Raw genomic sequence first — 16,437 nt, forward strand, 5'->3', positions numbered from 1 at the left:
TGATGTCAATTCTACATTGTCAGGTTGACTGGTACCTTTGCAGTAGAGAACAGCGAGCTGACTTTTTGGATTTATCAGATCTTGTGGGAAGTTGAGCTTTTTACCAGTAGGTGTTACTGGTATGACAGTAAGCGGGTGTATGGTAACTGGTATGGTAAGCGTGTGACCTCATTAAGGTTGATAACGGCTTGTCCTCGCTGTCAAAGGCATGCAGAAGCATAAGGTTCCAAATGTCCTCTGCTACTCTGAATTAAAGAAAAAATAACCATGTCATAAAAACCAATCATATGTTAACTAGTTTCAAAAGAATTCTCAACTTTAACCAGATGTGAAGCAATTGAACAGTTTCTTTTTCAGTGAATAATTTAGTGAGCATACTCAATGAATAATATGCAACATGTGCATTCTATGCTATCATATGAGTCGTGTCCTTTTGTCTGTCTGAAACCACAATTACAGGTTTAGAAAAACATTACATTGCGTAGGATTCGAATTTGCAACCTTCAATCCACTACACCCAAATAGAATAGATACCATAGAACCTTACAATATATCAGATACCATTGAACCTGATAATATATCAGATATCATAAAACTTTACAATCGGTCAGGTACCATAAAACTTTAAAATAGAGAAAATACATATCTTTCTATCAATGCTAGCCACTTATTAAAATTTACACGCAAAATAAAAATTACTTTTAGTCAGGAAAAATGGAACAACTCTAGGAACGTACCTCAAACTGAATCATTATTTCGCAATTCATGAATTTATACTCTTGCTGATCGGAACTGCCTGCAAAATTGTCACAATCTATCGGGTGGCGATAACTGTAGATGGTGCAGGTATAGAACTTGGCATGAAAGTTTAGGTATAACTGACATTCCTCCTCGGCGAGCACTAAAAAAACAGGGAAATGTGACAGTTCCATAGTGCAACAGTGTATAGCGGCTCATCAGTTTACCACCTCAAAAAAATATAACAGATCTCTTGTGTTAATAACTACTAGTAAAAGAGGTTTTGTCACAGAAGTAAATAATATCAACTTGAACTGTATTTTTGTGCTACGCTAGGTAATTCTATGTGTAAACATAGAGTTACCTAGCGTAGCACAAAAAATGTATTAAAGTATAAATACCGCCGTCACTATCTTTACCAATAAGATTTTACCATCATAGTTTTACTATGATGTTTTACTATGACTGTTTTACTTTATTATGACAGTTTTACTACGTTGTGTTACTAACTACTAGTATTAGATGTTTTGTCACAGCAGTAAGTAATAGCCTATCAACTTGAGCTGTATTTTTGTGCTACGCTAGCAAACTCTATGTGTAAACATAGAGTTACCTAGCGTAGCACAAAAAATGTATTAAAGTACAAATACAGCCGTCACTGTCTTTACCAATAAGATTTTACCATCATAGTTATATTACTCTACTTCAACCTTCCAAATCTAATGGTTAGTTATCAATACAACCTTTGCTGTACTCTAATTGTATGAAGGGCGAACCTGACAATAGCTCAGTTACCAGAGAACTTTGCAATTGATCAGGTACCATAGAGCCTTACAATTGATCAAGTACCAAAAACCTTACGATACATCAGGTACTACAGAGCCTTACAATACATCAGGTACCATAAAGCTTTATAACATATAAGATACCATAGAACCTTACAATATGTCAGGTACAATAGATGATTGTTCAACTTATAAAATAAAGAAGTAACTTGTACTGGTAAATATCAGCATTACTTACAAGAGCTTAACGCTTTCATTATATCTGAACCAATAATATTTGAATTAGCACCTACAAGTTAAGTGAAAGTGCACAAACTAAACATAGTCAAAATAGAATAATATGACAAGCAAATTCAACACTCATGTTTATTTGAAAACAACTGTTTTAAAACTATTTTGTGATGTCAATTCTGGATTGTCAGGTACCTCATTGGCTGGTACCTTTTCAGTAGAGAACAGCGAGCTGACTAGTTGGATTTATCAGATCTTTTGGGATGTTGAGCTTTTTACCAGTAGGTGTTACTGGTATGACAGTAAGCGGGTATATGGTAACTGGTATGGTAAGCGTGTGACCTCATTAAGGTTGATAACAGCTTGTCCTCGCTGTCAAAGGCATGCAGAAGCATAAGGTTGCGGATGTTCTCTGCTACTCTGAATTAAAGAAAAAATAACCATGTCATAAAAACCAATCATATGTCAACTAGTTTCAAAAGTATTCTGAACTTCAACCAGATGTGAAGCAATTAAACAGTTTCTTTTTCAGTGAATAATAAAGTGAGCATACTCAATGAATAATATGCAACATGCGCATTCTATGCTATCATAAGTGTAGTGTCCTTTTTTCTGTCTGAAGCCATAATTAAAAGTTGGGAAAAATATTACAATGCGTAGGAATTGAATTTGCAACCTTCAACCCATTACACCCAAATAGAATAGATACCATAGAACCTTACAATATATCAGATACCATTAAACCTTATAATATATCAGATATCATAAAACTTTACAATCAGTCACGTACCATAAAACTTTAAAATAGAGAAAATACATAGCTTTCTATCAATGCTAGCCACTTTTTAAAATTTACACGCAAAATAAAAATTACCTTTAGTCAGGAAAAATGGAACAACTCTAGGAACGTACCTCAAGCTGAATCATTATTTCGCAATTCATGAATTTATACTCTTGCTGATTGGAACTGCCTGCAAAATTGTCACAACCTATCGGTTGGCAACAACTGCAGATGGTGCAGGTATAGAACTTGGCATGAAAGTTTAGGTATAACTGACATTCCTCCTCGGCGAGCACTAAAGAAAACAGGGAAATGTGACAGTTCTATAGTGCAACGGTGTATAGCGGCTCATCAGTTTACCACCTGAAAAAAAATATAACAGATCTCTTGTGTTACTAACTACTAGTAATAGATGTTTTGTCGCAGCAGCAAGTAATATGCACTTGAACTGTATTTTTGTGCTACGCTAGGTAACTCTATGCGTAAACATAGAGTTACCTAGCGTAGCACAAAAAATGTATTTAAGTATAAATACAGCCGTCACTGTCTTTACCAACAAGACTTTACCATCATAGTTTGATTACTCTACTTCAACCTTCTAAATCTAACAGTTAGTTATCGATACAACATTTGCTGTACTCTAACTGTATGTAGGGCAAACCTGATATTAGCTCATTTACCATAGAACTTTGCAATTGATCAGGTACCATAGCACCTTAAAATAGAGAAAATACATAGCTTTCTAGCAATGCTAGTCACTTTTATATGTTTACACGCAAAATAAAAATCACTTTTAGTCAGGAAAAATGGAAAAACTTTAGAAACGTACCTCAAGCCTAATCATTATTTCGCAATTCATGAATTTACACTCTTGCTGATCAGAACTGCCTTCAAAATTGTCACAACCTATCGTGTGGCGATAACTGTAGATGGTGCAGGTATAGAACTTGGCATGAAAGTTTAGGTATAACTGACATTCCTCCACGGCGAGCACTAAAGAAAACAGGGAAATGTGACAGTTCCATAGTGCAACAGTGTATAGCAGCTCATCAGTTTACCACCTCAAAAAAATATAACAGATCTCTTGTGTTACTAACTACTAGTAAAATAGGTTTTGTCACAGCAGTAAATAATATCAACTTGAACTGTATCTTTGTGCTACGCTAGGTAATTCTATGTGTAAACATAGAGTTACCTAGCGTAGCACAAAAAATGTATTAAAGTATAAATATCGCCGTCACTGTCTTTACCAATAAGATTTTACCATCATAGTTTTATTACTCTACTTCAACCTTCCAAATCTAATGGTTAGTTATCGATACAACATTTGCTGTACTCTAACTGTATGTAGGGCAAACCTGACATTAGCTCATTTACCATAGAACTTTGCAATTGATCAGGTACCATAGCACCTTACAATAGAGCAAATACATAGCTTTCTAGCAATGCTAGTCACTTTTATATGTTCACACGCAAAATAAAAATCACCTTTAGTCAGGAAAAATGGAAAAATTTTAGAAACGTACCTCAAGCCTAATCATTATTTCGCAATTCATGAATTTACACTCTTGCTGATCAGAACTGCCTTCAAAATTGTCACAACCTATCGTGTGGCGATAACTGTAGATGGTGCAGGTATAGAACTTGGCATGAAAGTTTAGGTATAACTGACATTCCTCCTCGGCGAGCACTAAAGAAAACAGGGAAATGTGACAGTTCCATAGTGCAACAGTGTATAGCGGCTCATCAGTTTACCACCTCAAAAAAATATAACAGATCTCTTGTGTTACTAACTACTAGTAAAAGAGGTTTTGTCACAGCAGTAAATAATATCAACTTGAACTGTATTTTTGTGCTACGCTAGGTAATTCTATGTGTAAACATAGAGTTACCTAGCGTAGCACAAAAAATGTATTAAAGTATAAATACCGCCGTCACTGTCTTTAGCAATAAGATTTTACCATCATAGTTTTATTACTCTACTTCAACCTTCCAAATCTAATGGTTAGTTATCGATACAACATTTGCTGTACTCTAACTGTATGTAGGGCAAACCTGATATTAGCTCATTTACCATAGAACTTTGCAATTGATCAGGTACCATAGCACCTTACAATAGAGAAAATACATAGCTTTCTATCAATGCTAGCCACTTTTTAAAATTTACACGCAAAATAAAAATTACCTTTAGTCAGGAAAAATGGAACAACTCTAGGAACGTACCTCAAGCTGAATCATTATTTCGCAATTCATGAATTTATACTCTTGCTGATTGGAACTGCCTGCAAAATTGTCACAACCTATCGGTTGTCAACAACTGCAGATGGTGTAGGTATAGAACTTGGCATGAAAGTTTAGGTATAACTGACATTCCTCCTCGGCGAGCACTAAAGAAAACAGGGAAATGTGACAGTTCTATAGTGCAACGGTGTATAGCGGCTCATCAGTTTACCACCTGAAAAAAAACATAACAGATCTCTTGTGTTACTAACTACTAGTAATAGATGTTTTGTCGCAGCAGCAAGTAATATGCACTTGAACTGTATTTTTGTGCTACGCTAGGTAACTCTATGCGTAAACATAGAGTTACCTAGCGTAGCACAAAAAATGTATTTAAGTATAAATACAGCCGTCACTGTCTTTACCAACAAGACTTTACCATCATAGTTTGATTACTCTACTTCAACCTTCTAAATCTAATAGTTAGTTATCAACACAACCTTTGCTGTACTCTAACTGTATGTAGGGCGAACCTGACAATAGCTCAGTTACCATAGAGTTTCGCAATTGATCAGGTACCATAGAGCCTTACAATTGATCAAGTACCAAAAACCTTACAATACATCAGGTACTACAGAGCCTTACAATATATCAGGTTCCAAAAAGCTTTATAATAGATAAGATACCATAGAACCTAACAATATATCAGGTACAGTAGATGATTGTTCAACTTATAGAATAAAGAAGTAACTTGTACTGGTAAATATCAGCATTACATACAATAGCTTAACACTTTCACTATATCTGAACCATTAACATTTAATTTAGCACTTACAAGTTAAGTAAAGTGCACAAACTAAACATAGTCAAAATAGAATAATATGACAAGTAAATTCGACACTGATGTTTATTTAAAAACAACTGTTTAAAACTATCTTGTGATGTCAATTCTGCATTGTCAGGTTGGCTGGTACCTTTGCAGTAGAGAACAGCGAGCTGACTTGTTGGATTTATCAGATCTTTTGGGAAGTTGAGATTTACCAGTAGGTGTTACTGGTATGCAAGCGTGTGACCTCATTAAGGTTGATAACAGCTTGTCCTCGCTGTCAAAGGCATGCAGAAGCATAAGGTTCCAAATGTCCTCTGCTACTCTGAATTAAAGAAAAAATAACCATGTCATAAAAACCAATCATATGTTAACTAGTTTCAAAAGAATTCTCAACTTTAACCAGATGTGAAGCAATTGAACAGTTTCTTTTTCAGTGAATAATTTAGTGAGCTTACTCAATGAATAATATGCAACATGTGCATTCTATGCTATCATAAGAGTCGTGTCCTTTTGTCTGTCTGAAACCACAATTACAGGTTTAGAAAAACATTACATTGCGTATGATTCGAATTTGCAACCTTAAATCCGCTGCACCGAAACAGATTAGCTACCATAGAACCTTACAATATATCAGATACCATTGAACCTTATAATATATCAGATATCATAAAACTTTACAATTGATCAGGTACCATAGAACCTTAAAACCGAGAAAATAGTACCACAGAGCCTTACAATATATCAGATACCATAAAGCTTCATAATAGATAAGATACCATAGAACCTAACAATATATCAGGTACAATAGATGATTGTTCAACTTATAGCATAAAGAAGTAACTTGTACTGGTAAATATCAGCATTACTTACAAGAGCTTAACACTTTCACTATATCTGAACCAATAATATTTGAATTAGCACCTACAAGTTAAGTAAAAGTGCACAAACTAAACATAGTCAAAATAGAATAATATGGAAAGCAAATTCAACAGTCTTGTGTATTTGAAAACAACTGTTTTAAAACTGTCTTGTGGTGTCAATTCTGGATTGTCAGGTTGGCTGGTACCTTTTCAGTAGAGAACAGCGAGCTGACTAGTTGGATTTATCAGATCTTTTTGGAAGTTGAGCTTTTTACCAGTAGGTGTTACTGGTATGACAGTAAGCGGGTGTATGGTAACTGGTATGGTAAGCGTGTGACCTCATTAAGGTTGACAACAGCTTGTCCTCGCTGTCAAAGGCATGCAGAAGCATAAGGTTGCGGATGTTCTCTGCTACTCTGAATTAAAGAAAAAATAACCATGTCATAAAAACCAATCATATGTCAACTAGTTTCAAAAGTATTCTCAACTTCAACCAGATGTGAAGCAATTAAACAGTTTCTTTTTCAGTGAATAATAAAGTGAGAAAAAAAATATAACAGATCTCTTGTGTTACTAACTACTAGTATTAGATGTTTTGTCACAGCAGTAAGTAATAGCCTATCAACTTGAGCTGTATTTTTGTGCTACGCTAGCAAACTCTATGTGTAAACATAGAGTTACCTAGCGTAGCACAAAAAAAGTATTAAAGTACAAATACAGCCGTCACTGTCTTTACCAATAAGATTTTACCATCATAGTTTTATTACTCTACTTCAACCTTCTAAATATAATGGTTAGTTATCGATACACCATTTGCTGTACTCTAACTGAGTGAAGGGCGAACCTGACAATAGCTCAGTTACTATAGAACTTTGCAAATGATCAGGTACCATAGAACCTTACAACTGATCAAGTACCAAAAACCTTACGATACATCAGGTACTACAGAGCCTTACAATATATCAGGTACCATAAAGCTTCATAATAGAAAAGATACCATAGAACCTAAAAATATATCAGGTACAATAGATGATTGTTTGACTTATAGAATAAAGAAGTAACTTGTACTGGTAAATATCAGCATTACTTACAAGAGCTTAACACTTTCACTATATCTGAACCAATAATATTTGAATTAGCACCTACAAGTTAAGTAAAAGTGCACAAACTAAACATAGTCAAAATAGAATAATATGACAAGCAAATTCAACACTCATGTTTATTTGAAAACAACTGTTTTAAAACTATCTTGTGATGTCAATTCTACATTGTCAGGTTGACTGGTACCTTTGCAGTAGAGAACAGCGAGCTGACTTTTTGGATTTATCAGATCTTGTGGGAAGTTGAGCTTTTTACCAGTAGGTGTTACTGGTATGACAGTAAGCGGGTGTATGGTAACTGGTATGGTAAGCGTGTGACCTCATTAAGGTTGATAACAGCTTGTCCTCGCTATCAAAGGCATGCAGAAGCATAAGGTTTCAAATGTCCTCTGCTACTCTGAATTAAAGAAAAAATAACCATGTCAGATTAGCTACCATAGAACCTTACAATATATCAAATACCATTGAACCTGATAATATATCAGATATCATAAAACTTTACAATCGGTCAGGTACCATAAAACTTTAAAATAGAGAAAATACATATCTTTCTATCAATGCTAGCCACTTATTAAAATTTACACGCAAAATAAAAATTACTTTTAGTCAGGAAAAATGGAACAACTCTAGGAACGTACCTCAAGCTGAATCATTATTTCGCAATTCATGAATTTATACTCTTGCTGATCGGAACTGCCTGCAAAATTGTCACAATCTATCGGGTGGCGATAACTGTAGATGGTGCAGGTATAGAACTTGGCATGAAAGTTTAGGTATAACTGACATTCCTCCTCGGCGAGCACTAAAGAAAACAGGGAAATGTGACAGTTCCATAGTGCAACAGTGTATAGCGGCTCATCAGTTTACCACCTCAAAAAAATATAACAGATCTCTTGTGTTACTAACTACTAGTAAAAGAGGTTTTGTCACAGCAGTAAATAATATCAACTTGAACTGTATTTTTGTGCTACGCTAGGTTATTCTATGTGTAAACATAGAGTTACCTAGCGTAGCACAAAAAATGTATTAAAGTATAAATACCGCCGTCACTGTCTTTACCAATAAGATTTTACCATCATAGTTTTATTACTCTACTTCAACCTTCCAAATCTAATGGTTAGTTATCGATACAACATTTGCTGTACTCTAACTGTATGTAGGGCAAACCTGACATTAGCTCATTTACCATAGAACTTTGCAATTGATCAGGTACCATAAAACTTTAAAATAGAGAAAATACATATCTTTCTATCAATGCTAGCCACTTATTAAAATTTACACGCAAAATAAAAATTACTTTTAGTCAGGAAAAATGGAACAACTCTAGGAACGTACCTCAAGCTGAATCATTATTTCGCAATTCATGAATTTATACTCTTGCTGATCGGAACTGCCTGCAAAATTGTCACAATCTATCGGGTGGCGATAACTGTAGATGGTGCAGGTATAGAACTTGGCATGAAAGTTTAGGTATAACTGACATTCCTCCTCGGCGAGCACTAAAGAAAACAGGGAAATGTGACAGTTCCATAGTGCAACAGTGTATAGCGGCTCATCAGTTTACCACCTCAAAAAAATATAACAGATCTCTTGTGTTACTAACTACTAGTAAAAGAGGTTTTGTCACAGCAGTAAATAATATCAACTTGAACTGTATTTTTGTGCTACGCTAGGTAATTCTATGTGTAAACATAGAGTTACCTAGCGTAGCACAAAAAATGTATTAAAGTATAAATACCGCCGTCACTGTCTTTACCAATAAGATTTTACCATCATAGTTTTATTACTCTACTTCAACCTTCCAAATCTAATGGTTAGTTATCGATACAACATTTGCTGTACTCTAACTGTATGTAGGGCAAACCTGACATTAGCTCATTTACCATAGAACTTTGCAATTGATCAGGTACCATAAAACTTTAAAATAGAGAAAATACATATCTTTCTATCAATGCTAGCCACTTATTAAAATTTACACGCAAAATAAAAATTACTTTTAGTCAGGAAAAATGGAACAACTCTAGGAACGTACCTCAAGCTGAATCATTATTTCGCAATTCATGAATTTATACTCTTGCTGATCGGAACTGCCTGCAAAATTGTCACAATCTATCGGGTGGCGATAACTGTAGATGGTGCAGGTATAGAACTTGGCATGAAAGTTTAGGTATAACTGACATTCCTCCTCGGCGAGCACTAAAGAAAACAGGGAAATGTGACAGTTCCATAGTGCAACAGTGTATAGCGGCTCATCAGTTTACCACCTCAAAAAAATATAACAGATCTCTTGTGTTACTAACTACTAGTAAAAGAGGTTTTGTTACAGCAGTAAATAATATCAACTTGAACTGTATTTTTGTGCTACGCTAGGTAATTCTATGTGTAAACATAGAGTTACCTAGCGTAGCACAAAAAAAGTATTAAAGTACAAATACAGCCGTCACTGTCTTTACCAATAAGATTTTACCATCATAGTTTTATTACTCTACTTCAACCTTCTAAATATAATGGTTAGTTATCGATACCCCATTTGCTGTACTCTAACTGAGTGAAGGGCGAACCTGACAATAGCTCAGTTACTATAGAACTTTGCAAATGATCAGGTACCATAGAACCTTACAATTGATCAAGTACCAAAAACCTTACGATACATCAGGTACTACAGAGCCTTACAATATATCAGGTACCATAAAGCTTCATAATAGATAAGATACCATAGAACCTAACAATATATCAGGTACAATAGATGATTGTTTGACTTATAGAATAAAGAAGTAACTTGTACTGGTAAATATCAGCATTACTTACAAGAGCTTAACACTTTCACTATATCTGAACCAATAATATTTGAATTAGCACCTACAAGTTAAGTAAAAGTGCACAAACTAAACATAGTCAAAATAGAATAATATGACAAGCAAATTCAACACTCATGTTTATTTGAAAACAACTGTTTTAAAACTATCTTGTGATGTCAATTCTACATTGTCAGGTTGACTGGTACCTTTGCAGTAGAGAACAGCGAGCTGACTTTTTGGATTTATCAGATCTTGTGGGAAGTTGAGCTTTTTACCAGTAGGTGTTACTGGTATGACAGTAAGCGGGTGTATGGTAACTGGTATGGTAAGCGTGTGACCTCATTAAGGTTGATAACAGCTTGTCCTCGCTATCAAAGGCATGCAGAAGCATAAGGTTCCAAATGTCCTCTGCTACTCTGAATTAAAGAAAAAATAACCATGTCATAAAAACCAATCATATGTTAACTAGTTTCAAAAGAATTCTCAACTTTAACCAGATGTGAAGCAATTGAACAGTTTCTTTTTCAGGGAATAATTTAGTGAGCATACTCAATGAATAATATGCAACATGTGCATTCTATGCTATCATATGAGTCGTGTCCTTTTGTCTGTCTGAAACCACAATTACAGGTTTAGAAAAACATTACATTGCGTAGGATTCGAATTTGCAACCTTCAATCCATTACACCCAAATAGAATAGATACCATAGAACCTTACAATATATCAAATACCATTGAACCTGATAATATATCAGATATCATAAAACTTTACAATCGGTCAGGTACCATAAGTGTAAGTTTTGCAAGCCAAACTTATTCGAAGTGAATTCAATGCTTATGTTATGTGTACATTTTGAAGGTAAGAACTTCTTACTGTACAATCTGCATTTGGTAAACAGATTATACGTAATTTTGCGTTTTACAGTATTGCAGATTATAATCACTAGGTGCTCTTAATATAATGTAGCTACTGTATGTAACTATAGTTACTAAAGTTAACATACCATTTTGTTACTACATTTCAATATGTACCGCATTTTTATAAAAATTTGGACGATTTTTACCTTCTTTTTTTTCTTTGTATAATTACAATGGTTTCTATACCCGGACATACAATTTTTTCACCATACGATGCCAATCTTGGAACGGATTAACATCGTATCTCGAGGGTGCACTGTAGTATGATAAGGCAACCAGGGGAATTCCCCTATGGTTGGGAAATCCTGTAGTATGATGTTTAGTAGTGCTGCATTTTTATTGGCTGCTTGTACCAAGTAATAGTGGATGTTAATAACAGTAATTACTCTACAGTCAACAGGGAAGCTGCAGTACGGTACATTCTGATTTTCATCAGGTCAGTACCATAAGTCCTCATGCTCAAGCCGTGGGCTTATGCTCACAAACAGATGACTCATGACGGAAAAATAACTCTCAAATAAGCTGTCAGTGGTATCTAGCCGCCCTTACCAACAAGCCCCATATGCTCACAGAACACGCGGCTAACGACTGAAGTTTTGTCATCATTGACTCCTTCGGGAGCGAGTGTTCAGACGGGTTTCGCTATACTTGTGTCCTTTTGAATAAGAAAACAGGCTACATCAGTGCATGTGAAAAGAATTTTCGTTCACTTCCATGTTCAAATTAAAATTCCTGAACCCTTGCATCAAGAACTCACTTGCCATGTCTCAGCTAGATCATTATTGCACTGTTAGAGGGCTTCATCTTTATGAAAAGATGCCGGTCAAGAATGAAAAGGTGTTAATAATCTATGACTGTGGTGAGCTAAACATACCTCATCATCTTCATAGATAAAAATTTCGTTTGGAATTTAAATTTACTTTTAAAAAATACCGAAAAAACACCCAAGAATTTGAGTGTCATGAATTCAAACTAAACAAAATTTTCATTGATAATTCACTGATAATTCATCTCGACTTGGGCGATAAATTCTTCTTTAGTGTAAAGTATTCCTTAAACATGTTCTTGAAAATAAACAAGTAGGTTGCCAAGACCCCATACATAAAAGTTTATTATGAATGCGCTTCTATGGTTATAGTGCGGCAACTGAGCAGAGACCGCATTTATCGAGAAGCCGCCCTGAGCTCCACATAAGTTTTAAAAGAATGGCCTTAGCCACGCCTGTCTATGACCTTGAACCAGAAGCCATGCCCAACGACAAGCCGCGCGACTTGAGCACGAGAACTTACGGTATATATTATATAATTTGCATTTGTGTATTTGGGATGTAATACAGTGTGTAATATTGTTCTTACTACAGATTTCATGTTAAAATGCGGCTTAAATATTGAACTAATAATATCTTTCATTACAGAATGAGTACTAGCAAGAAACAAAAATATGATGCAAGCTACATGCAATATTTATTTCAATGTCTAGTTAGCAAGGGTGAAGAAAAGCCAAATGTATGTGATGCATAAAAGTATTGGGCAATGATTCAATACGACCTAACAAATTGAAGCATCATCTCTCCTCAGCAAAGGAACAAAACTTCTTTGAGCGACATGGAAAACCGCTCAAGCAGATGAGGCTAGACACAATTGGGGCTTTTCATGAATGAAACTCCAAACTACTGGAAGCCTCCGTACAAGGTAGCATATGAAATCGCTAATCAGAAAAAACCCCATACCATTGGAGAAGATTTATTAAAGCCATGTACACTGATGATGGCGAAACCTATATTGGGAAAGGAGGCTGAGAAGAAGCTGGCTGCAGTGTCATTGTCTAATAACACAGTGCAGAGAAGAAATTGCAGCATGGTCAATGACATTAAAGATCACGTTGTCCAGCAGATAATGTTATCTCCATTTGGGCTCTTTGCTATTCAGTTGGATGAGTCAACTGATGTAGCTTCATGCTCACAGTTAATGGTGTATGCCCGCTATGTACACAACGAAAAAATAAAAAAGGAATTTCTGTTTTGTGTACCTCTGGAAACCACAACCAAAGCTAAAGACATTTTTAATGTTGTCTCCAACTTTTTTGATGAAGTAGATCTAAAATGGGAAAATGTTATTAGCTGTTGTACAGATGGGGCACCAGCTATGCTAGGCACAAAATCAGGCTTTCAAGCTCTTGTAAAAAAGTTTCACTTAATGTAGAGAGCACTCACTGTATGCTGCACCGGCATGCATTGGCAGTTAGAACCCTTCCTTCATCTCTTTCCATTGTCTTACAGGAGGTAATCGAATTAATTAACTACATGAAGAGCAATGCACTGCACACAAGGCTATTTAAGGTACTTTGCAAAGACATGGATGTTGAGCACCAAACACTTTTGTATCACACACATGTTCGTTGGTTATCACGAGGTAATGTCACAGCTCGAGTTTACAGCCTCCGAAATGAACTGATATTGTTTACCGAGCAACAAGGAAAAGAGAGTTTCCATAAGCATCTCACAGACAACAACTGGATTATTCAGATTGCATATCTAGTAGATATTTTTGAGCAGTTTAATTAACTAAATCTGAATATGCAGCCTCCTAATACTGACATGATCATATTTATCAACCAGCTGAATGCTTTTCAAGCAAAGCTGATGAGCTAGAAGAGGAAAGTCTTCTGTGGAAACTTTGCAATGTTTAAAGCTTAGACAACTTGCTGGACAGTGGCAACTTGGATCTTCCTCCTGAAATCCAGGACGAGATTGCAGAACATCTAGAACACCTTCACACAGAGTCCAAAAGATATTTCCCTAAAATACCTAGCGAGGACTTGGATCTGACCATCCATTTCAGTGTGAAGTCAACATGGTACCAGATGACTGTCAGAAAAAGTTTCTAGAGTTAAAACTTGAGTCGGCTGCAAAACTTTCATTTGGAATAACGTCCATTGCTGACTTTTAGCCAACAATGACCGCATGTTATCCCAAGGTAGTGAAAATTGAACTCCACAAACTGCTGCCATTTGTGACTACATAACTGTGCGAGTTAGGCTTCTCAACATTACACGTACTTCCCATTCAGTCTAAAACTTGTGATCAATTGATCGTACAAAATGATCAGCGCTGTGTTCTGTCCAAAACAAAGCCTCACGTTGAAGTACTGTGCGCGAATGAGCGGCAACAGAATTCTCAATAATTACATAGTTACACGTTGTATAAAAATATTTTGTTATGTGTTTGCAAATGTACAATAAAGTCTCATTATAATTTGTATTAGTCTTTGTTTTTAGCCATGAAGTATGTGTGGAGGAATTCAAATTTCTGAACATGTCTGAGGGGGAACATAGTAAAAAAGGTTGGGAACCCCTGGGCTAAATAGACTACTAGAAGTTATAGCTACTAGAATCTACGGCTTAGTCGGCTATTAGGCTGCGGCTTAAACGCCTAGGAGACACGTGACCTCCATGGATATATAGTGACTGGAGACAAAGCTGACAAAGGCCTCTTGTGATCTTGAGTCAACGGTGAGTGCTTAATCGCTCCCCCGAGCAATATAACAATATACCTTACAAAAATATACCAAAAATAACACCGCATGAACGATAAGCAAACAATGACAACGATGGTCCAGCACTGCAAGCAAATGTGATGAAAAGGTACAGCTACAATTTCAAAATCTCACAATATCTTAGTAAATCCACCATTGAATTTCCCTCTGACAATTTCTATATTTGACAGTACCCTAACAAGACAATCTACTTCTAAACTACTTGGCTTCATCATCAACGACGTTTTATCATGGCTAGACCACATCTCATTCATTTCAAATAAAATATCATCTAACCTACGTTTATTTTATAACATTCGTCATCTTATGAACTTTGATACTGCCAGACTATATCACTATAATTTTATCCATTCCTATTTTATATATGGCCTGCATGTGTTTTACCCTACAACACCTGTAAAATATACCAACACGCTATTTATTTTTGCAAAAAAAGCTTTACGACTTATATGCAAAGACCTAAACATACCCCATAAAAACCAGCACTTACCATCTACCAACTTAATAACAAGCACTACCGGTGTTCTTCCCTTACCTAAGCTATCACATTACTTCACCTGCCTCGCTGCTCATTCAATACTCCACGATAACTGCCCTAAATATCTCAGCTATAGCTTTCAAACCGTAAACCATAGTCACAAAACCAGAAACAGATTCAAATTACCTAGTGCCATAAGCCACAACAAACTCAACAGCAACCTGCTAAATTCATTTAATAATCTCTGCACTCATTTAAGAACTCTTCCTCTGCAATTTTTTAAAACAAAACTCAAACTACATCTACTTTCCTCTGACCAATAATACTATTCACCATATAGCCTTACCTATTTTAACCATTTCATATTACACTTTGTTTTCATGACTAGAAAACTTGTCATATATTTGTATACTATTTTCACTGAGCTATTATTTGTCCACTTTTTGTTTAAACAATACTCATATCAATCTCCAAGCTTGTGTTCTACATATTTTATGCATTCAGTTCTAATATTATTATATTAGTTAGACTATTCACTAGTTTTTTAGTTAGACTATAGTTTCTTTGCAGTCCTTTTTATTTTTTTTTGTTGTATACCGCTTTTTAGTTAGTTTACTTGCCGTGGTACCTTGTGGAAAACATATTGTAAAATATGACTATTGATTACCACAATAAAGATTGCTCATATGTAACAAGGCGAGGTTTAAATGACACGTACGCCATTGACACGCGAGCAACAAAACAAGATATAATGACTTAATACAAAGTTGTAGGGCTACTTGACCTTTGTTTTACTTACACTATAGAAAAGTTTATTGCACAGTGGAAACCGTTCATAATACTAGCTGTGAATGGTTTGCTGATAGCCTGGCCACGGTTATTATGAGCGATTTGTTTTGTATAAACGTACAACAATGGACACGTTATGACGGCAGAGTTCCTTGACATTTACGCTACGCTAATTATTTTTTGACACATAAGCTCGCAAGTGCAATCACATACACGCTCTATGTCATTAACTAATTAAGTAGGCGGAGCTTAGTAACGAAGCTTTTTGAATCCAGTCTGTCATCGTAATAACGGGAGGCTGTGTAATGCGAGGGATTGTCGGGTTTAGTAAAACGCGTGACGCGTGACGAGGCGTG

General features: G+C 35.6%; 1 protein-coding gene across 1 annotated transcript; it reads left to right on the plus strand.

Moving 5' to 3' along the window:
- Positions 1–13,026: 13,026 nt before the first annotated feature.
- Positions 13,027–13,461, plus strand: LOC137410071 (protein FAM200C-like). Its single transcript, XM_068095655.1, has one exon. The coding sequence runs from the start codon at positions 13,027–13,029 to the stop codon at positions 13,459–13,461; it is 435 nt and encodes a 144-aa protein (XP_067951756.1).
- Positions 13,462–16,437: the final 2,976 nt, after the last annotated feature.

Source organism: Watersipora subatra, unplaced genomic scaffold, assembly GCF_963576615.1.
Source record: "Watersipora subatra unplaced genomic scaffold, tzWatSuba1.1 SCAFFOLD_64, whole genome shotgun sequence".
In the NCBI taxonomy this organism is placed as follows: Eukaryota; Metazoa; Bryozoa; class Gymnolaemata; order Cheilostomatida; family Watersiporidae; genus Watersipora; species Watersipora subatra.